Source organism: Chiroxiphia lanceolata, chromosome 5 (genome assembly GCF_009829145.1).
Source record: "Chiroxiphia lanceolata isolate bChiLan1 chromosome 5, bChiLan1.pri, whole genome shotgun sequence".
Classification (NCBI taxonomy): domain Eukaryota; kingdom Metazoa; phylum Chordata; class Aves; order Passeriformes; family Pipridae; genus Chiroxiphia; species Chiroxiphia lanceolata.
Genome location: NC_045641.1, coordinates 17,122,249 through 17,144,729, shown reverse-complemented (window position 1 = coordinate 17,144,729; position 22,481 = coordinate 17,122,249). Strand labels below are relative to the sequence as shown.

Below are 22,481 nucleotides of genomic sequence, written 5' to 3'. Positions count from 1 at the left end.
CCGCAAATCACAGAATTTTGCTTTCCTACTCAGAAAACTTGAGAAACATGTCATGCAAGTTAAGAGTTTTCTCAGTCTAATACATGAGATTTAGAAAATTTTTGCAACCTACATGTTACTATGGCAACTTTTTGTTTTTTCAAAATGTAAATTAACATTGAGGCTTCATTACAAACTCTGTATTTCCTTTGTGTTTGTACATAATCTTTTCTCATATATGGATTCAGAATAGCTCTTTTTACTTTAAATGGCTACAGTTTATATTAAAATATGAAGCTACAATGAGAAGAAGTCAGGATTAAATCACAGTTTGTAAGCACATCTCTGTTTAACCTTGACTTTTAAACCATAATGTAAATAAGTGTAGGAGAAAGCAATCAAACAAATGAGTAGTTCTATGGCAAAGGTTTGTCTGCTTGGCTTTTACAATTATAAACTATCAGAAAATGAACTTATGCTGCACATTTCGGTCCTTTTCTTGCTCTTTTTACTGCTAACTCCATTGAAATTTTACTGTGTTTTTTTTCTCTTTTTCTTAAAGACAACAAAAAAATCTGGAAAAGAAAGTATGATTGTTCTGTTTTCATATGAAGAAAATTTTGTTTTGATATGCCACTCTAGTACTGGACAAATTTACTGAATTCAGGAATGTGCCTGCCTCAAGATGCACAGGTGTCTGCAGTTCTCGTTACAGTGAACAGGAATTATACAAGCCTACAGATAGATCTGATATCTTCATCATCATGTCAGAGAGTCATAGCATCAGAATGAGAGAAAAGCTACTCATTTTAATTGACTCCCATCTCATCTGCTAAAAAAGGGAGGCTTGCAAATCTCATTTGGTGAACTGAGAATAATTTTCAAACTACTCATTAAAATACATGTAACAAATAGAGACTTTCAATTCATTTTACACCATATTACCAAATTACTAAACTTACAGAATTTCTATGAACTGGCTTTAATATTAAGAATTATTATAAATCTAAAGGATTTTAGCTTTTACCATAATGGAGCTCACAAAACTGAAAACTTAAAATCATGACAATACAATAAAATGCATGTGAAAATATTGGAGCCTAATTACATATAGACTTGGTCTCCCCAGCATGGGTATCTAAGCACCCTGATCTAGTGGAAGGGGAGTTTGATGATCTTTAAGGTTCTTTCCAACCCAAACCATTCTGTGATTCTGTGATCTGTAGTGTCTTCATAAGGGACCAGTTGTCTGGAAGTTTGCAAGTGAATCACGTAGTAAAAAATTCCCATCTAGCAAAGAGGAAGTAATTATAAAAAGGGCACAAAGTCCTTGTTCATCTTAGTTCTCTGCCAGTATTAGAAAAGAAAATTTTCAGACTATATTGTAACAAAACTAAATCAGAATATTGGTAATTCATTAGCTAATATATAACACCCTAATGCCCAGTGAACTAGATCATGCAGCCAGCCATATTATAACATAAAAATTAAACTGGAAGAATTTTATATTGAGTAGAGGGATAGTCAAGGCTATACATACAGTTATATGAGCACACAGGCAAAGTTAACATAGAATTTATTTCTAAGACAGCTAAAAACTAGGGAAGAAAAGCCCAATGTTCAGAATCATAACAGCACCCTTGACCATCTCCTTTTTTTCCCATGTGCATTTAGAATGAAGCTGCATTCTCCTGGAAAAGCATGCAAGACAGAAAGCAGAAGGAGCGTGTTGGAGGTAGACAAGGACCACTGAAGAAATCTGGAAATCCTAACTGAAGAAAAGCATTAAGCCTGTGAAGAGACACCGAGGAGAAATTATATTTCATAATTTCTGTTATTTTAACTACTTGCTCATGCATAATTTAACAATCTTTTTCTTGCACTTCTTCTGTGAGCAGCAAGCATCTCCAGATTTGTTAAGTGACTGCAAGGGTATGGCTCTGGCTCTAGGTAAGGCCTAAGTGCCTAATTAAGCAGAAGCACATACTACTAACACTAATAATTCACTGCATTTGAGTATGCAGTTACACAACAGCCAAAATTTTTAGCATCTGTGGAACAAGGAAAATAATCTCATTTTAACAGTAGAAGGCAATGTCACCAGGAGCTGCAGTGCCCAAGTATGGGACAAGGAAATGTAGTGTGAAGCAAAATCTGCCCAGTGAAATACATGCTTTAATCAGTTGATTTGAAAAGAGTTTCAGTAGGATTTATTTTTCAAAGTCATTCACCTCACACATCCTACAGATAGGAAAAGATGCTTTCCCAAATCAATAAACCCAGGCAAAAGTATACTGCGATAAGACCTCAATGCTGCCTAACACAGCTAAAACACCAGTGAAAACACCAACTTCACCATCAGTTTCAATTGAGACAAGATTTTACAGATTCACAGAATCCACTAGGTTGGAAAAGACCTCTGAGATCATTGAGTCCAATCTCTGACCTAACACCACCTTGTCAATTGGAGCATTCCTAACCTCATATAATACACTCTTTTTCTCTAATAATATTGCTCCCTTCAACATTCACACCTTACAGATTACTTTCTTAAGACTGCTACCAGAGACAGTTTACTTAAAAGTGAAAAGCCATGCATGGCTTGCAAAATGCCTTTAGGCTCAGGAAAGTCCAACAAAAAGGAAAAACTGCTGCTAATTTAGAGACCAAACTCACAGTGCCTTTCTTAGCACTACAAGTGATGTCTACATAACACAATGGCCATAAGAACAAATGGCAATTTGTTGGGTTATAAATTAACCAGTAATTACAATAAACCTGTTGGGCCTTGGCATGAGATTAGTAAGTGGACATGGTCAAGAAAATGTTCAACCCATGTGTTTTATCATACAATCTCTAATTGCAGGTAATGGGACTTCTTGGGTCTTCAGCCCACTTGAAAATCATGTTGCTATTGGCTAAATAAGAGGTAAAATATATATTTAATATTTTAATAGTCTTTAGGGAAGACATAGAACTTCTTAGAATATTAAAATACAAAAAGCTGTACTAAAATGTTTAAATAATGGAAAGGTGAAAAGATTCAGTAAAATGGAGCTGCTCCTATATACTAGCAAAGAAAATAACACACAGCAAAGTGATTTTTATCTTTAAAGGTTTGCCTCTAAAACTCATCAGCATCTATTATAATTCTATAAAATAAGATAAGGCAGCATCTGGTACAATCTATATAGTTTTATGCCCAAGTATACAAAAATGCTTAAAACAGTTACAAGATCTTCTCACAATAAATGAAGCTGAAGATTCTTTACCTCGGCTACCACCACGTATTTAGAAAAACAAAGGCAAAAGCTAGAATAAAAGGGGAAGAAAAAAGCACATCCATTTTTTTAATGACTAAATAATACTTTTAAAGTATTAACAGATAGTGGAACTGCCGATGCACAGGAAGAGAAAGCATCTCGCAACCATTTTAGTTTAATCTCAATTAGTTCATAGCCTTAAGCAAGGTGATGTTCAAGCAGTGACCATTTCAAACAACTGTTTGATTCTCTTGAGGCTAACTCTATTCCCAGATTCACAATGCGCATCTCCAAAACATGTATAACTCTGAATAATGGAGCAGTGGTTTGGTTTTTCTTCTTCCTTAAAGCCATAAATTTATATTGAAAGAATCATGCAGAAAATCATGCAATTTAGTACAATAAAACAGTAGCAAATTCCAAAAGATATCGTATAACATCATTGTCAGGATTAATTATCAGTCACCACAGAATCACATAAAATGCAAGTGCTTTCTGAAAAACTGGTGTAAAGGGGTAAAGAAATCTTAACTTGCAATACAGTAACTTCTAAAAACTTTCTTATTTCCTGTATTTTAAAAAATGTTAGTGCTGCTCAACAAAACAATAACTAGTACCCAGGTCTTCTACACCTCTAAATAAAACAACTTTGTAGTGCATAACTGTTCCATAGACATGAAAAAATTCCACACAGAACCTGCTCAAAGCACAAGGTGTGGACTAGGAATACATTGGGTTTGCATGGCTAGGTATGGGGAGAGACAGAGGGGCTATAGGAGTGTGTCTTCCATGAGAAGCCGCTGGAAGCTTTCCCTGTGTCCAATGAAGCCAATCCCAACTGGTTCCAAGATGGACCCACGGCTGGCTAAACCTATGTCTATCAGCGATGGGGTAGCACCTCTGAGACAATGTATTTAAGAAGGGGGAAAAAAAATATGCTAAAGCAGCAGCATTAAGAAAAGAGGAGTGAGAATATGTGAGAAAAAAAGCCCTGAAGACACCAAGGTCAGTGAAGAAGAAGGGGGAGAAGGTGCTCTAGACGATGGAAGAGCATGGGGAAGATTGCATGGCTGTCTCCCTGCAGTCCCTGGGGATTCACAGTGGAGCAGAGATCCACCTGCAGCCCCTGGAGGACCCTACGCTGGAGCAGATGGATGCCCAAAGGCGGATGTGACATCACGGGAAGCCTGCAACAGAGCAGGCTCCTGTCAGGACCTGTGGAGAGCCCACACTGAAGCAGTCTGTTCCTGAAGGACTGATCCCATGGACAGGGCCATGCTGGAACAGTTCAGAAAGAACTGCAGCCCATGGAATGACCCACATTGGAGAAGTTTGTGGAGGACTGTCTCCCATGGGAGGGACCCCATGCAGAAGCAGGGGAAGAGTGTGAAGAGGAAGGAGCAATAGAGACGATGTGTGATGAACTGACTGCAACACCCATTCCCCATCCCCCTGCACCACTCAGAAGGGGAGGTAGAGAAACTGGGAGCAAAGTGAAGCCTGGGAAGAAGGGAGTCATGAGGTGAAGGTGTCTTAAGATTTGGGTTTGTTTCTTGTGATCCTACTTTGATTTTCATTGGCAATAAAGGAAATTAATTCTTCCCTAAATCAAGTCTGTTTTGTCTGTGGTTGTAAGCAGTGAATGATCTCTCCCTGTACTTATCTTGACCCACAAGTCTTTCTGTCAGCACAACTTGCTGATTTTCCTTTTGCTGGATTTAGAACCATACAGATGTCACAAAAATTGGACAGTATTGCATCAAGGTACACACCATGACAGACTGCAATGAATATGAAGCACCAAACAGGTAGAGGTTAACAGAGAACCCTAGTGAAGCCATTTGGAGCTCACCCTGTTGTGGGGCTCGTTCTGTGCTTCCCATACGAGAAGTCAGAGTAGCCATAGGGCCATGTGGAGATAAGCCCTCCAGTGCTGGGGAAACAAGAACAGACTGGCAGAAATCAACAATCCTCATCCATAAGAATACCAAATCCTCATCTGTAAGAAAGACCAGAAAGTGAATGATACTAATATTCCTATTTCACTGCTCTTTGTACATGAAGAAGAGCAAACAGAGTAAGGTCCTGCTTCAGGATACCTTCAAGTCCTAAAGAGCTTGCAACAAACAGCACTTAAAAGAGTGTGATCTTATTTACATTAATCATGAGATTTTCTGTTCCTTTTTTTCCTTTTTTGTTTTAAATTACATCTACAACTCAAAAAAAGGTCTGATTTATCTAACAAAATACTTAAAACACTGGTTGTTTTCTTGAGGGGTATTTTTGTCCTCTGAATACTTCCAGATCCTAAGGTATCTTCCCATGAGCCTATTCACTTCAGTAGTCAACAGAAAACTGCCCTAAAGTCAGAAGTTTTAATACTTTTCACTTTTCTAAGTAATATTCAGATAAGTGCACATTTGGGAGGATAGGACTTGAAAGATCTTCAGGAAGTCACTTAGTCTGCCTGTCTGCTTCAACTTAATAATACTGCTTCCAAGAGATAATATTTTAACCTGAAAATTAAAACTCTCCTATTTCACAGCTTCACGAGAAAATCTATTTCAATGCTTAACTGTTCTTGCCATTGGCAAGTCTTCCCTAAAGCACAGCACGAATTTTCTGTAACCTGTCCCAATTCATAGCCTAACTTTCCCTCAAATCAGTTTGAACTCATTGCTTCTTGTTATCTTCCCACCTTAAAGAAAGGATGATTTGTTACTTATAAGGCAGATTTTTACCCACTGAAATCTCTTGTCATCCTAGTAAGCTCTCCTCTAAACTCGGTAACTCCAGTGTCTTTAGTTCTCTTTTCTAGGTCATATCTTCTAAAGGTTTAGCTATTCCCTTTGTTCTCCTGTGGATCCACTTAATCTTTCCTTATGTGTGACTGCAATTAAATATCTAGACTTCAGAATACCATACTGTTTTGCGGTATGTTAGAAAGAAGCTGAGATCCAGATTATACTTGTCTATTACAAATACAATTTTTCACCTGACAAATTAAATATAATGTTCAACTTTCCTCTGTACAGTCAAAAATAATACATCGCTCATGCGAACACACATTAGTACAGCATCTGCTCTAAGAAAATATTTTAATAGGTATTGATCCATTACATTATTTTTTTCTGGTTATTTATATGTTAATTTGCTGTTTGGACATATTCCAAACATGTTACTCATTGCTTTTCACAAGACTAACAACAATTAGTAGGAAGATCTATTGTTCTGAGTAGCATTTACTTGTGAACTGATGTGGTGCCAAAGGTAAAATATAATGAATAGGCAGATTCATTATGTTGTGTTGGATTTCTAGAACAGCCTTAGAAAGCACATTTAGGCAAATAATTGGATTTTGTTATTAAACAGAACCTACTATCACTATGGGTTTTAAGTAGCAAGAGGATATAATTGCTAAGAAAAATAAATCTTTGTTATAATCCAGATATTGGATGGAATAGATCTCCCAGTTGGCCAGTAATATTCAGCTGAGCCACCAATTCCAATTATATTCCACCTGGGATACCTAAATACTATCAGAAAACAAATACTGTCGTTATCATTAGTACAATTGTGTTGTGTCTTTTCTTTATAGGATTGTAATTTATTTTTTTAAATATATATGTAAAGTGAATAATTTTATCTATATTCTGACTAGTCAAAACAATGTATGGCTTTTTTTAGCAATACTATATTGAACTCTTGACTTCTAAATATATGCCTTTTTTTTTCCCAATGTGGCCTTTTTAGTTCAGTTTCAAAAAAATCTCAGTTGTGTGTGTCTCGTTTTTCCAGTTTAATATTTGATATAGTGTATGCCTGCTAAGAAACAAGAAAAATAAATATTAAACAACAGATCTGAACAGCACGCACTTTTGTATGACGTGACTCACATCAGTCTATAGTACTGCCTTTAAGAACAGGTAGTCCTGATAAATTCTGAGAAAGGTCAATAATTCATTTGTACTCTTGAGGCATGAAAACAGGCAATCATAAAAAGGCTACTGAAAATCTGTTACTAATGGCTTGTTTTCAGTTGTTCAGTCAGGAAAAGTAGGAGGTTTATACCATCTATGGTGCAGTTCCCCATGAAGACATACACATCTTTCATTCTAAACACCCAAAACCAAAGAGACTATTCCGTGGGTAGAAAAATTATCAGACTCCCCCTTTTGGTATATCCCGGCACAGCAGATGCCAGATAGAGAACATCTTTCCTGCTTCTCTGAAAAGAAAATGATTGAGAAATTTGTCTGCATTGCTTCTTTTCACTGCTACACCTCTCTAACCCTATTGAAAAAACAAACAAACAAAAAACCAAAACCCCCAACAATTAACTGAAAACATTAAAACATGTCAAATACAAAGCTATTTTATCTCAAAGCAGGACCTTCTCTCATTTTTCTGCAGTCCCAATGTCACACTATCACACAGCCACTGAACTGGGTCTTCTTAATTCTATTTAGTTGCCACAAAACTATAAAAAAAATGCAAAGAAATGCCCCCAGATTGGTTACAAATTTTCTTTCCTGTGTAACATTTATTCAAGCTTAGGGCTTTTAAACTTTCAATTCTGTTTCCTGGATGGGAAGAGGAAACCTTCCACTTCTGCATTCTGTGCCTCTCTCTATCCTGCTGCATAGATAATCTCATTCATATCTGCCTCTCCACAACACCCACCTAAAAAACGTATAGAAGACAGACAGGAGAAAAAACTATACTACACTGAGTTAAAAGTAACAAACCCTTCAGAAGCAGACAAATTTGCAGCTGGGACACACTGTCCTCAACTCAGTTTTACTATATATATAGGTAACATATGCAGCACATCTGGAATGTAAGGTATCTTACTGTTTTGAGACACAGGTAAGAGGGTAAACTGAAAAAAATAACTGTAACATAAACCTGAACACTTTTCCCCCCCCCCCCTAAATTCTTAAAAGCAATTATCTTTCAAACTATGTTTCATTGTTTCAAGTATTTTTAAATGTTTAAAATCTAAAAGAAAAATGGAAGGAATGAAAGGCTGTCAATATTATCTGTCATACTAAGTCACATTCTAATGCTTTCTAGGAAAATTTTGAGGGCCAAAGGCTCAAAACATTTTAGAAGATAACAACTCCTTTCCTCAAAATGTTTTACACTGTGGTAAACATTAGTTTTACCAATTTCCTCAAGCTATCAGGTTATATGAACATAAAGCTCTTTAAAAAATCATCTTGGGTATACTGTCAGTAGATAGTTTCAAACATTGGCAGAGGTATAGCAGAGTTATTTGGGGTTACACAGCTAAATAGAATACGTGCATTATTATTATTGTCAATACCAAAATGTGCATGCTAAAAACATAAAAATATGCATAAAGCTTTTTCCATACTTTTAGAGCAGGTTAAAATATTTAGAACTGTAAAAAGTGATAGAAAAAAAAGACATTAAGTATAAAACAACCAAGTTATGTGTTATAATGCACTCTTTTAAAGAAAGTGCTATAGTATTTTTTGCTAATGTGACACAAATTCCTCTAAATGTGATTGACATAAAAGTGCCAACAAGTGTAACCAATGATTGCTAACCTTTGCCTAAGGAAAAAAAAAAAAGATAATTATGACAAAATTGCTAAACAGATACCTTATTCATACATATAAGTATATACTAAATCTGCACAAATGATACTAAAATTCTATTTTATAGCCATAATCATCTGGTTGTAACAGAAATATTGGAATTCTCTTGTCTCTACTTAACTACTGCAGTGTTATCAACAGAAAATTTGATATTTTCTCTATTTTACAGAGCTTACTACTGAAGATCTACCCAACAGATTAAGAATATGGGTTTGAGATCTAAATACTGCAATCCTCTCTACACCTTAAGTAAGATTCTTCAGACTGAATCCATGTTTCCGTGTAGTCCTTCTTCAAACAAGGCTCACACAAACTCAATCTCATAAACCATTCAAAATATCAAATCACCTTTGATAAATAAGACATTCCCATCTTCTAATGAAAAAAACAGAGGAAAAACAAAGCTTTAAAGTTTATCCAGGGCTCTAACACACCCTTGCTGCCACATGCACATACCCTTCTGAAGTTACTCCCTAACTGCCCTACTTTCCATGAGATTCAAAGACATTTAGAAACTGTATCCTTTACCTTTCCCCATCACTGCTGTGTGTGAATAGTTAAAATGTTCTTCTAGGTGAAAGAGGTACTTGTCTGGGGCAAAGCAGTTCCAGTAATTTATGTGTGTAACATCAACTCAAATATTTCTCAGTTCTCTTTGAAGAAATGAGTTAAACAATAATAGAAAATAAATTATTTAAAATCAGACATGGGTAGTGAATGTAATTAGCCAGTTTTAATTTTCAATGGTGTATGCAAAAAGTTTTAGATATTGTAATTTTTAACACTCCTTCATACTGACTGCAGATGACTAGAGTATGTTAAACTGCTTTGCAGGAAGATCACACAGGCATGGGACTGCAATTATGTATCACAATACCCTTTTCTGGGTTCACAGCTCTATTCGTCTTTTAGAAACACTGAAGGACAGATTGGACATAGGGGAACGGATTAGCCACAGGACGACCTGTATTTCCACACAAAAGCCTAAGTGTGGAAAAATGGCACCCTGTCTCACCCATTCTTCACTTCCTGAAAAAAACATATTCATGAAAATAGACATTTAAACAGCTCTTTCCCACTCATCTCAGAACAAGCATTCATTGTTTCTTAACATCATTTATACAGCAGTAATGTAATGCTACTACCAAACTGCCTCAATTCAAAAATGTATATAAAAATATTTAAGAATTACAACAGGTCTACTTAGAGGAAAATCTAAGTTCAGTATAGGAACTAAAAAAAATGAAATTAACCGTGTGAAAAACTCTCAGTTGACTCTTGCAACACACAATCTTATATTTAGCAATGTGACTGAAGGAGGACTTGGTTCTGGTAATAAGTTTCAGCTAGATGTAATGAAAGTTCTACACACTATAGCCATGCAGTACAACTGAAATTATAAAAGTAACTTGTGTTAATAGGTCATAAGAGTGTAACATAACAGATAACATCAGTAATTCCAAGTGAGTAAAAGGAAAATGAACACAGAAAAAGACATATGGTAATTATACAATTTTGTACAAAGTGAAGATTATGTCAGGTTTTTGTTAAGATCTGCCTCCGAAAAAATAATAAGCAGTAAATATTATGAAACATGCAAAAATGGAAAGAGCATGCATTAATAAATTAAGTCAGAACTTTAATTAATTTTACATGCCATTCTTCTTAAATCAATTGTCTTGCATACAAAAGAGATGCTTTGTGTATGAACTTGTACTGTCAGATTGTCTCAGGAGATGTGTTATCAGCTAATCTGATCAAGCCAGGCAAACTGGTGGCTTATTTGAATGTTCTTTGGGACTGCAGGAAATTATCCTTCTGCACAAGAAATAATCACATTAAAATGTCCAAGCATTTAACTTAGGAATTCGACCACACAGCTGAGTTACAAACAGCAAGCCCATGTAGCTCATTAGGCTCCAATGGGAAATTAATCTTTTTGCCAGGAAATCAACAGTCTAACAACATCATGTGCAATGAGACATACAGTTCCTAACTTCTTATAAAATTATAATGTAAAGGGCTAACTCTGACATCAGAAAACAATTTCAAGTCTTCTGAAAGTAAGGTAAAAGCCATCTCACACGTATTCTTTTCTATACATATTTACTTAATAAACTGATGTGGTAGGCATATGGTTAAATCATTTGCTAGTCCTTCCCTCACACTTTTTCCCTTTCTTTTCTTATTGAAAGTAATATAAAACACCAGGTTTTAAAATAAAAAAAAAATAAAAAGGAACTATAAATCTCATTTTGCAAACTGTTTACAGTTTAAATTACTGCTTATAGCTTAAATCCACTGTTATCTATTTCTCCTTCTCTTATATGCCTGCATTTGAATATATTATGCTTAGATCAATCATTTTTATTGGATATTTTAAAAGTTCTTCATAAAGAAAAAGCTCAGTTATACCTGAGCTTTCATTCAACTCCACTAAACTATTTAGTGTCATTATTGGAACTACAGGGAGGAAGGAATACATACACCGTTGAAGCAATTATATGGAAGGGGTCAAAATGCTATTGTGGAGATTAGCACCCCTCAAAAAAAGTCTGAAAACTAGCCCAATACAAGCAATCTGTATTTACAGTCAGTATACAGTTCTCAGGGTTACAGAAAGCAGAAATATTTCAGAAACAAATATAAAAACCCTCATGTAATTAAGTTATCCAACGAACCCAAGAGCTTCAGTTTACTCTCTGCAGTCCATGTTAAGAATAGCTTTAATTGCTGGAGAAATGTAAAATGTGTTAAAAGTCCTTTATGTACAGCTACAGTTTCTGTTTTTGTAAAATAATTTACAAGCCTTCTACTCCTACAAACCAAGAAGAAATATTTAAGGGAAATGAAATGCTTTTTCCTTTATGGATTTTTTACAAAAACACAGATCTCAAGCAGTGAAAGACTGAACAAAAAAAAAAAAAGCAGCATAATGGCAAATACTGTCAAGAAACAGCCTGACATTCTGGAAAATCTCCTCAAAGCAGGCCATGTCATTAGACAGATATATATAAATACACTCGTCTGAGCATTTTAAAAGAATGTTAAATAAGTCACTATGTGGGAGGCATTGCATACAATGCAATTAGAGCATGGGTAGGTTTCTTAAAGGAAAAATCTTTGGCATTGGAGCTATCTGGAAAATGCTTCTAAATTAATCAAATCAGGCAAATCAGTGTTTATTAATTCCATTAAAAAAAAAAAACTCTGAAAATGTACAGTCTCGCACTTTTCTTGGACTGACTCAAAATTAAAACCAGTACTGATACTTCAGTGGTTGCAAGGCTGTCATTTTGCCCAGCCTTGAGTGAAACTTTGTCCCAGTCACAAGAAAAGTTTTTTCCCTGCTTTGCACAGGCAGCACTCAAGCTGAGCTGGGCACCTTTTTCCTGCAGCTCTAATCTCAACTATACTACAATGCTAAGAAAGAATAAAGAGGTTCACCAAAAGCCCCATATTGTTGTTTTCTATTTGTTAACATTGCTTAGAGAACAGCACTGGGCTTTCCTATACACCACCAAATATATATACATTTCTCAGTATTCACACTTAAATCTCAGACTAGTTTGCTTTGCAAATAGGCAGAGGAATTTTAGCAGCTAGGGAAAAACAAACAAAAATAAAAGAGTACTTTCCTGAGGAAAGCAAACAAACAAACAAAACAAACAAACAAACAAACAAAAAAGAACAATACAAGGGTTACTCCCAAAGAAAATCCCTCTACCTACTTAATCAAATATAATTTTTTTCCACCCAATTCAAGTAGGGGGGAAAAAAAAAGAGGAAAGCCTGCCTCACAATCCAAACTATTTTCTCCTGTAAATTGTCATCACAATTTTTTGACCACAAGGTGGAAAAAAACAGGAGCCTTGAAACCATGCAAAGGCCTCTTCCCGTTTCGGGGCAGCAAGGAGGATAAGGAAGATGCTGAATGCCCAGGATTTGCTCTGCCCTGCCCTTTCCATAGAACTTTAGTGCCATCTATTGAAAACGTACTGAATAAGGAAGAGGGAAAGGATGCCTATTGATTTAGTATAAAAATAAGACGTTTACTTGTTAAGGGTTTTTTTGGTTTATTAATATTCCCATGATGACTACTGTTCTGTGGTCATCTGATAGCAACAAATATTTTCTATACATGTCCCATAAAGAAATGAGACGTCAGCTAAAACACTAAACATAAACATCATAAAGATTTCATATATATATTATATATATATATATATACACACATTTACCAAAAATGTAAGTCTAAAGCTACCTATTATCTAAAGCAACAAAAATGAGAAGGCTTTAACGGAAAGAAAAAATAGCGTGGAAGCACTGCTGTAAATAGAACATACTGGAAACAGTAAAAATAATTAAGGCACCTCGTAAAGACCTTAGTATTAAAGAACAGGGTATGTAGACATGCAGATATAATTACCTTCTTTAAGAAACTGTGAGTGGATGACAAATATAAGAAAACAGCAGATCGCTGCTCCTGCTAGTGCCCATAAAGCTTTCAAGAGCTGCATCTCGGTCTGAAACTCAGTAAATACCCAGAAAGTCACACAATGAATTTCCACAGCGATGCATCAACGTTTCCCTCTGTGCGCCAGGCGCGGCGGCTCCCGGCAGGGACCACACTCCGGAGCAGGGCGGGCGAGCCCGGGGCTGCGGAGGAGGGGCCGGGGCTTCACACCCCGCGCGGGGGCAGCGGCAGCGCCGCGCTCCTCTCGCCGAGGCGGCCGGCGCGGGGCCCCATGAATCAGCGCTCCGTGTCCGCGGGAGCCGCGCCGCGCCGAGCCGGCGGCGGGGGCAGGGAGCCGGCAGCGCCGGGCAGGGTTGCGCAACAGCGCCCGCTGCGCCGCGGGGGCGCGGGGCCGCCGCCGCTGCTCAGGGCGCGCCGCCGCCGGTCGGCGCGGGGCGCGCAGGGGCCGGGCCCTCCCCGCCGAGGCTCCGCGGGAGCCGCTGCAGCATCGCCGGGCTGCGGGCTTCGCTCGCTCGTCGGGCCGCTGTTCCGCTGCTTGCTGCCACGGCTCGGGGAGGAGAGAGCGAGCGGAGAGGGGAGGGAGCGGGGGGGGAGGGAGGGATCTCTCTTTACTGCAACTTCTCCCGGCTGGCGGCAATTTGTTGCACCCCCTTTACTCCTCCCCCGGCTCGGAGATCCTCTCGAGTGCGGGGTTTGAGAGGGGAGTCAGTTCATCCCGCCGTCTCCGGCAAACGCGGCGCCGCTTGGGGGCTCTGGCACAGATCGCTGGCCTCCCCTCGGGCTCGCAGCTTCCCCGCCGGGGCTCCTGGTCGCCCGGCCCCGGGAGCTCCCCCGGGCGCCGTACCCGGCCCCGTTCCCTCGCCCGCCGCTCGCCCGCGGGGTCGGCCCTGTCCCGGCGCCGCGCCCCCGCGATGGCACCGCAGCGCGCCCACCGAGCAGCCGCGCCGGCTACGGCGGGAGCTCGCTCAGTCTACAGGTTGATGCCTCCGCTGCAGCCATCCCCGCGGAAAACAGGAGCGCAAATGAAAGAATGCCATAAATCAGGGGGAAAGGGAAAAAAAAAAAAAAAAAAGAAAAACAAGGCTGTGATTTTGCTGCCGCCCTCCCACTCCAGGGGAAGGACCCTGCCGCGGCCGCCGGCTGCCGTAGAGCAGCCGGGCGAGGGGGCGGGAAGGCTGGAGAGGTGCTGCGGTGCGGGACCGCTGCCGCGGCGGCCGTGCGCTCGGCCCCGCCGTTGCGGGACCGGGGTATCCGCGGCAGGGGACAGACGCGCCGCGGCGCCCCGCACCCGGGGGCTGCTCCGACGGACGGGGCTACTCAGTCACCGAGCCCCGGTGCCGCGCAGGCGGTGCGGTGCGGGGCAGGGGTAACAGCTGCACATTGAAGTGCCGCTGGCCGCACAGAGGGGGGTGCCCGAGCTGTGCTCCCCGCCCGTACCCTCGGCCCGCGCAGGCGGGGCGGCTCCGCGCCCCCCACGTTCAAACGCCGCCGCTGCCCCGCGCAACCTCCGCGTCCCCTGCGTGCTCCGCACCGCGGCCGGCGCTGCCCCACGGGGCGGAGCGCGGTGAAGCGCAGAGCGGAGCCGGGGCGGGTGTCGGGAGGCGCACAGTGCGGAGAGAGGAGGTGCAGCAGAGAAGGCGCGGGCAGGGACAGAGGAGGTGCGGTTCGCAGCACCGCGGGAAGCTGCCGGCACAGGGTTGGCGGCCCGGCCCGGCCCGGTACAGCGGCGGGTCCTCCCCGCCGTGCAGCCCCGCGACGAGCTGGAAGTTGCGGTGCTGCTCAGCTTGGCTGTAGATTCACTGGACAACGTGTGCAACGATGATAACGCACCGACGGCCGGTTTGCTACCCCGGTTTCTCCGGGATAGACATCCACAGTTTTGAGGATTTAAACCGAGTAAGGGAATAGTTGCGCGCTGAGCTTTGTTTTCATAGCGCCTTGGTTACACGTCTGCATTTATTATGGGGGATTTTATTTTTTAATACTTAAATATTTTCTTAATTTTAAGAAACCGGGAGATTTTCACATGCTTGAAAGGGCAGATTAATAAAAGATCAGTATTTTCATTGGGCAAACATCTCCCTCGCTGTTGATGATGTCTGTTAAATTCATCCCTGTACTTTTTGGTTTTTCACAGATAGCACAGACAAACATAAAAACCAACCATCTTTTGAATTTTAAACTTCACACAAATCCCTATAAAGCCATATATTGCATTTACTATATTTGAAGATTACAGCAAGGCAATGTTAAAGCAATGTCATAGCTACACTAGAGAAATTCCACTGTAAATCTTTCATTCTGAAATGTACACTTTGGTGAGAAATTGGCCATGCTTGGGCACAGTTCAAGTTGGGTTTTGTTTATTTGTCTTCTGGGTGAAAGAAAAAAGTGTCGAGTACCTAAAGGAAATTCACACTTTTATACTTAAGCAAACATATTCATTCCTCCCTTCCCGCCCCCCCCCCCAACGACATAGCAGCTTTAAAGTCCACAGATAAGTGGATTTTAAAAGTGTCAAACTTAAGAGTTTACACAGCCCAGGATAAGCAATATTCAGTTTGAACATGCTTAGTTTAGAGAGAAATCCTCTGAGAAATTTTACCCATTATTTTTCTTTTTGACTAAAACCATATGAAGACCCCCTGTCAATGGGTCAGAATCTCCAAATTGCTTGCTCCTTGCTCCTCTTGAGGTGCAAGATGGTAGCCTTTTGCCCATTTTAAACTAGTCTTACATCTTTGAGCTTCTGAATTAGACAAATACTCCTGGTATTTGGAGGCCTTCCATAAGCATGATATCAGAATGTGGCACTGTGCTCCCTGGCCACAGGGCAGTCGCTCTACACACACACTAGTGTAAGTGGGAGCAAAATCTGTTTCAGTGCTCACACTGTACAGAGATATTTAGTCTCATAGCAACAAGGAATTCCAGAAAACTTCCCATTTGAGAGGACAGTGGTACCTGGCAACGCCGCCACTTGCTGTACTACATATGGTTCACTCTGGTTTTTGCGTTTTCTAAGTAGCTTTGGACTTTTCAAATAGGACGATTCAAAAATATCCATCTTCAATTCCCTTACTTGTCACCTCCATAAACATTTATAAAATATTAAAGATATCTCAAGTTACCAGCGTAGACTTCTCTGGAAGACTTTTCTGAATAAATTTCACTGATAACAATTCCCCTTAATCTTTCAGTCTATTAAGATTTGCCTCCCCAGCTGATGGAATAAGACCTCTCAAACAACTTCTAAGCTGCTTAGGCCATGACAGATTTACAGACCTATCTCACTGTGAGTTTCCAGATTTTGTCCAGAGCTCCAACCCCATCCATCTCCAGCAATACAGAGGCAAAAGGCTGTGATCCTAGCAGTAGCTCCTGCTGGGGAACCGCTCCATGGGAGCTTTCCCAGTTGTGTTTACTGTTAAAGGAGCAACGTTCAGCACCTGAAAGCTGGTAAAGGATGGCGATGGCGTTGGAAGACATTTCTGATACAGAAGACATTTGCAGCTGGGAAAAGCAGTGAGGAATGCATTTTCCTGATGATCAAGGAGCAAAAGCAAATGTGTAAATGATAGAAGTTCTTCTGAAATCTTACAGGAAAGCCATGCAAAAATGAAACGCATAATTTCCATATGTGTGTTCTCTTTTGGAAATACAGCTCATTTGTTCTTTTTACCAAAAATTCAATGAGTTCTACAGAATTACTAAAACTGGAACTCCATAGCAGCCTTTGCTCAAGTCTAAACATTTAAAAAAATTATCTATACTCTCATTTATTTTTGTGAAAAGATTCTACCAAACTTTGTAAGATTTATTCTTCACTACCAAGATATTTTATAAATAAAAATATCCTAAAATTCCTGGAAAACAGTCACATTCAGATTGTATTTCACATACCTATAACTAAGGCCCTAGTATTTTCATATGTGTCAAATGGCTTTTATGTAATTATTTTATTCCTGTTCATGCAATAGACCCCCAAATTATACATGGCCAATGCAGATCTAAATGCAGGAGCACAAGATATGACATTAGCCCATTTTCACTAATGCTTTTGGAAACTACTACTGTCTTGGAAAAAAAAATAGAGCAGACAGTAGCTATTATTAGGTTATCCAGACCAAACCTTTGCCAATGCCCACTGGATTTCATTTTTGTTGCTTTTGTTACTCAGGCAATAGTCTGTCACCAGTCACTTGAGGTGGTTATTCCAGCCCAGTGGTTCTCTCAGCTGGAATGTTTCTCCTGATGCTAAGATTAACATTTTATTTTGTTGAATTTCACCCAGTTCATCTTTCACATATGCATGAAATGGCATTATAAATCCTTTTCCATTTTGAATCTAACCAAAATAGATGATATATTGAATATATAGGAACGAATATAGATGGATATATTTCCATCAACTAATTTTTGCAGCCTTTGAGTCTTTTTTTAATCCCTCTGTTCTCTGCATACCAATGGCTGGCATTTCTTTGCTTCTGAGCTAGTCAGAACTACAGCAGTCCTCAAAATTTTATCCCTGATCTTCAGCTGATGCTGGGCAAGTGCCACTGGAGTAGAAATTAATATCTAAAGAGATGCTATTAATCTCTGGTTTGTGACACGATGCAGCTACCATAGGAACCACAAATACACATCCATTTGACCATATCCTTTCATGAACATCTCAATTTTTCACCTGTTTTCCCTTCACTTACCAAACTGGGTGATCCATTAATATGTCTTTAATATTTTTTGACAGACCATACCCTGCTTCCTGTTCTGACTCCTAGTGGCAGATCCATACAAGGGGTAGCATAGTCTAGGTAATTTATAATAACCAATGTGTAATTTCCTTGCTACAGTGCATGTTTACTTAGAACATTTGATGGTTTACGGGACTTTTTTAAGTAACTTTGTTTCATTTTGCTTTTCAGTTGCATTATTTTGCTGTTCATGTCTTCTTCCTGCCATCTTACTGGCTTTGATGGTATGATTTTCTTTCTCTTTTCTATTTACAGAGAAAGAATTGTGCTAGCAGTTTGTGCCATGTAGACAGTTGTCCACTGGGAACTCATTGCACTTTCTCCCGTATAGCAGTCACTAGTTGGTAACAGTTTTTGGCCACTACAGACAAGGTGACCTGCCTAAGAAGAAGTGAAAGGTTCTGTAAGACCCCTCTTATCCCTTGAACCACTGGGAAATTTTCCCAAAACACATATCTGAAATGACATAATATGCCAGTTACAGGTACTATGTGTAGTATAGTCAAACTATGCTCCATGTTTCCCTATCCATGTTGTACTCATGGATCACCCTTCTCATATCTGTCCACCATGCAATCCCCCTTAGATAATTCAAATCTTTAAACAGCTCAATTCCGAAATGTTGCTTTTGTCCTCTTTCATTTTATTTTATATGCTCAACCTGTTACAGGGAGCACCTCGATTTGCAGTAGCTGCTCTGACACATTTAACAGCACAATTATAGATGACTTGGTAACCACCCATTGACTAAAAATAACCTAGCAACTGAAGACACACTTGGGTATTTATACTTAGATATCCCAGAGGAACCCTTCACAGCTCCTGTAGCTGGGGAAAACATATGTATCTCACCAAATGCAGTAGGCTAGGAATCCTCAGGGGTGGGGGCGGGGGGACGTAGGGGAAGTGATAACATTGCACAGCTGAAAGATTTTCCAGACAACACTCTGCCAGCTAATCCAACTCTTATCCAACTAGCTCTGCAATTAAGGTTTCCCACCGAGAACAATGACAGCATTATGACCTGGGAAATTTTCTACATAGAAAAACCTCAATGCATCTGAGATTAAAAAATTTAGAGCTTTAAAAAATCCAGTTCCTACACCTATGGTATTTGCAACCAGTACAGATCCCAAGGAACTATAGTGCCAGTATGCATATGAGAAAATATATGAGCTGTAATGAATGAACTAGCAGTGAGGAGGGAGCCAGGCAGCATATACTCTGTGAAGAATCTGCAGTGCTGAAACTCATTCTTGCCTTCCAGGGCAGAATTTTTTTATTTTTTTTTTTTTTTTAATATATGAGATGTACCAAGTTTTCACACAACCTGTTCAGGAAGAAATATTTTAATGTCTGAAGAAAGAGGCAGCTAAATGATGTGATTTAATTTCTGTGATACATGACTACATATGATATGACTGCCTATGGATAGTTTTATATTTGAGAGCAAAAAGAAACTCATAATTTAATTTAAAGAACCACACATATCTTAATGGAGAACTTGTATTACTGCAGCATCTGTCTCCCCACCCTTTCCTGCTCCCAGTTTCTTCTGGTTTGTCTATAGCTTTCATCTATTGTCTTCAAATATGACTTCATTCACCTAAAAACACCTGAATAGTTAGGAATTTACATCAAAAGGAGAACTCCTAATCTCAAAGAGAGATTGTACAATGTCTTAAGGGCCTTTCTACCTGCCTCCAGTTGTAAGATTATTGTCTTGAAATGATACCAGTGTTCAAGGCCAGGTTGGATGGGATTTTGAACAGCCTGACCTAGTGAAAGATGTCCCTGCCCATGGCAGAGAGCTTGGACTAGATGATCTCTGGAAGTCCCTTCCAATCCAAGCCATTCTATGATTCTATGATAATTCAGAGAGAGCATACAACTATTGAAACTCACAGTTAAGACTGGTGTGCAAGGCATAGGCTCAAGTATTCCAATGACTACAGGGCTATTCACAAAAATCACAATGAAATCAAGTGGCTTATCCTTATATTTTTTATTTTTTATATATTTTGAAATCATCTGGATTTTTAAACACTTCTCAAAATACAATTGTTTACTCCTTTTTTTAGAAAAAGGATTTGTATTATAACCAGGATGATTAAACATATGAAATTAAGGGAATTTAGTTATTATGCATAGTTTCCAGGATCAATTCTTGGAGGTCTAACCAAAAACTACACATGTAAAATGCTGTAACATTCAGGAAGTTCTTAATTGAGAATGAGACCCACAGTGAAAGCCATGCTGAATACACAGTTAACTCTATGAGTCACATCACAGCAAACCTTTATGGAATGGCCAATAGCAGTTATTGTATGGAAAAGTTAATAAGCTAATAGATTTGTGATGTTTGTTGCTTCCTCTCATCTTATTGGAAGGGGAAAAATAAAAAAAATCCTGATTCTATAATGAATTCTACTGTACAAACTCATACTCACTGGCAACTTAACCAATAAGCTCTTTCATCCGTTGCTTGAAGTTTAACCAGAGAACCTTCTTTATATTTCTTTAGCTTTTGACTTTCCATCTCAAAACCTGGATATCACAAAAATTGATCAGGAGATGTGGTCAGGCCATAATGGCCACTTTTAATTCTTTCCATTAGTGATTCTTATTGTAGTATGTAGAAAGGGGAGCTGCAGAAAAGGTGGAGCATATCCAAAACAAACCAGGCACCTCCACAGTAAGTTAGAACAGGTTCTGAATGCATGAGGAAGAGACAACAACTGCCTATGTAATGTTTGAGCATGTTGGGTGATATTATTGAGGGAAGAAGTAATCTTTTGTTCCTATTAGGCTAGGAGAGGGGAAACAAACATTTTTCAGACAAATGTTAAGTGCAGATTCTTTAAAATTATTCAAACCCTCAAATATTAACAGCTGAAAATTGTTACATGCACAAAATTAACAATTATTACATTTTAAGTATGAATTAAAATGAGTTTACCACTATGGCACTCTTTTTTTTTTACCTGAAAACTCATGTTTTCAAGAGATCTACACCTGTATCAGACTGACATTAAAAGAGACACAGAATTTTATATATTAAGTTTCTTCTGGGTGTGTATTCAGACATATGTAACGGTGAAATGGTTTTTAAATTTACAGTCTTTAATCTGAGAACACAAACTTGTTGGTGATTCTGAAATATAAAACAATCATTGTACAAGCCATTCATGTATAATATAGTCCACTAGTTCTTGATAGTAAAGAAAAAGAAAAATATTAGGAAGTCTCTAGCTATTATTAAATACGGCCAGTTAATACTAAATTTATTAGACATTTTTTTCTTCATAGGATGAAAATGGATTACTGAAACTTAATCTGAGATCTATTACCAGACCCTGTAGAATTAACACACTGGAGGCCCATCTACTCACACCCGGGTGTGACAATGGCAGGAGCTTCAGATTAATATAACCTTCTCTTGCATGCACAACCTATTCATTATTTGCTTGTCTGTTTGTTTTTGTAGGAAGCTTATTTCTTCTATTTACCAGATACCTCGGGAGGCCTATGACTTACTACAGTTAATGAAGCAGCTGCCACATAGCACCTTTTCACAAAACTTTTTGTGAAAAGCTTGCTTTAAGAGGTAAGCAACCTCTTTGGTTTTGTTTTAAATTATGCTTTTCTAATAGGAACCATTTTTCTGCATGCTTACATCGTTTTAAAATAGAAAGCTTTAATTACAACATGAAATGGAACATGTAAGATTTTGGCATTTAACAAAAAAGTCAGGTATTAAAATAGGACTGCTGGCACATGGGGAGTGACAGTGCACAGCCGTAACTAACTTCTGTAATAATCCTGGAGATAGTGTAGCTGATTCAGCTGGATTTCAGCTGGATAAAACATTACAAAGAGCATTATACAAATATTGTAAGAAATCCTTCTCTATAGCAGAATATACACTCTCCCTGGACACTGCTTAACCTTAAATAGAGGAGTGAAGTGGAGTGCCAGGTCCTGGGAGGTTTTTGCATCACACCTATGCTGGGCTTTCCCAATCATCATACTTATCAGCAGGCTATTGAATAAGAGATAGAAAGCTTTCTCTGATTTCTTCATTTAGTGCACACTCAGTGAAAGCCCCACATGAACAGCCCGTGTCTCTACTGTCCTTCCTGCACAGGCTCAAGTTCACAAACCCATATGTTTTCAGTTGCCTGTGGACATATATGAAAGGGGAAATGAGTCATGATAACTAATTGTTCCTGACTGGGGCATATAAGGTAATATGTAGATAGTAAAGATGATACAGGCATTACAGCTCGAATGCCAGTGTAAGTCTTAAACTCATATATTGGTTAAGCCATGCCTGCACTAACAGCTTTGACCTGAAAGTAACAGTAAAAATCTGAGTATG

At 39.1% G+C, this 22,481-nt stretch overlaps 1 protein-coding gene across 8 annotated transcripts in view; it reads right to left on the bottom strand.

Annotated features, from left to right (window-relative positions):
- The window catches only part of TAFA5 (TAFA chemokine like family member 5), a 507,380-nt gene that overhangs the window by 376,305 nt on the left and 108,594 nt on the right, over positions 1 to 22,481 (bottom strand). The window contains exon 1 of one of the 8 annotated variants that reach the window (XM_032688539.1): positions 13,299 to 13,609. The exons of the other annotated variants lie outside the window; for them this stretch is intronic. Within the exon in view, the coding sequence (XP_032544430.1) occupies positions 13,299 to 13,389 (91 nt within the window). The 5' untranslated portion in view covers positions 13,390 to 13,609. Of the gene's footprint in view, positions 1 to 13,298; positions 13,610 to 22,481 lie in introns of those variants that run through there. 8 annotated transcript variants of the gene reach the window in all.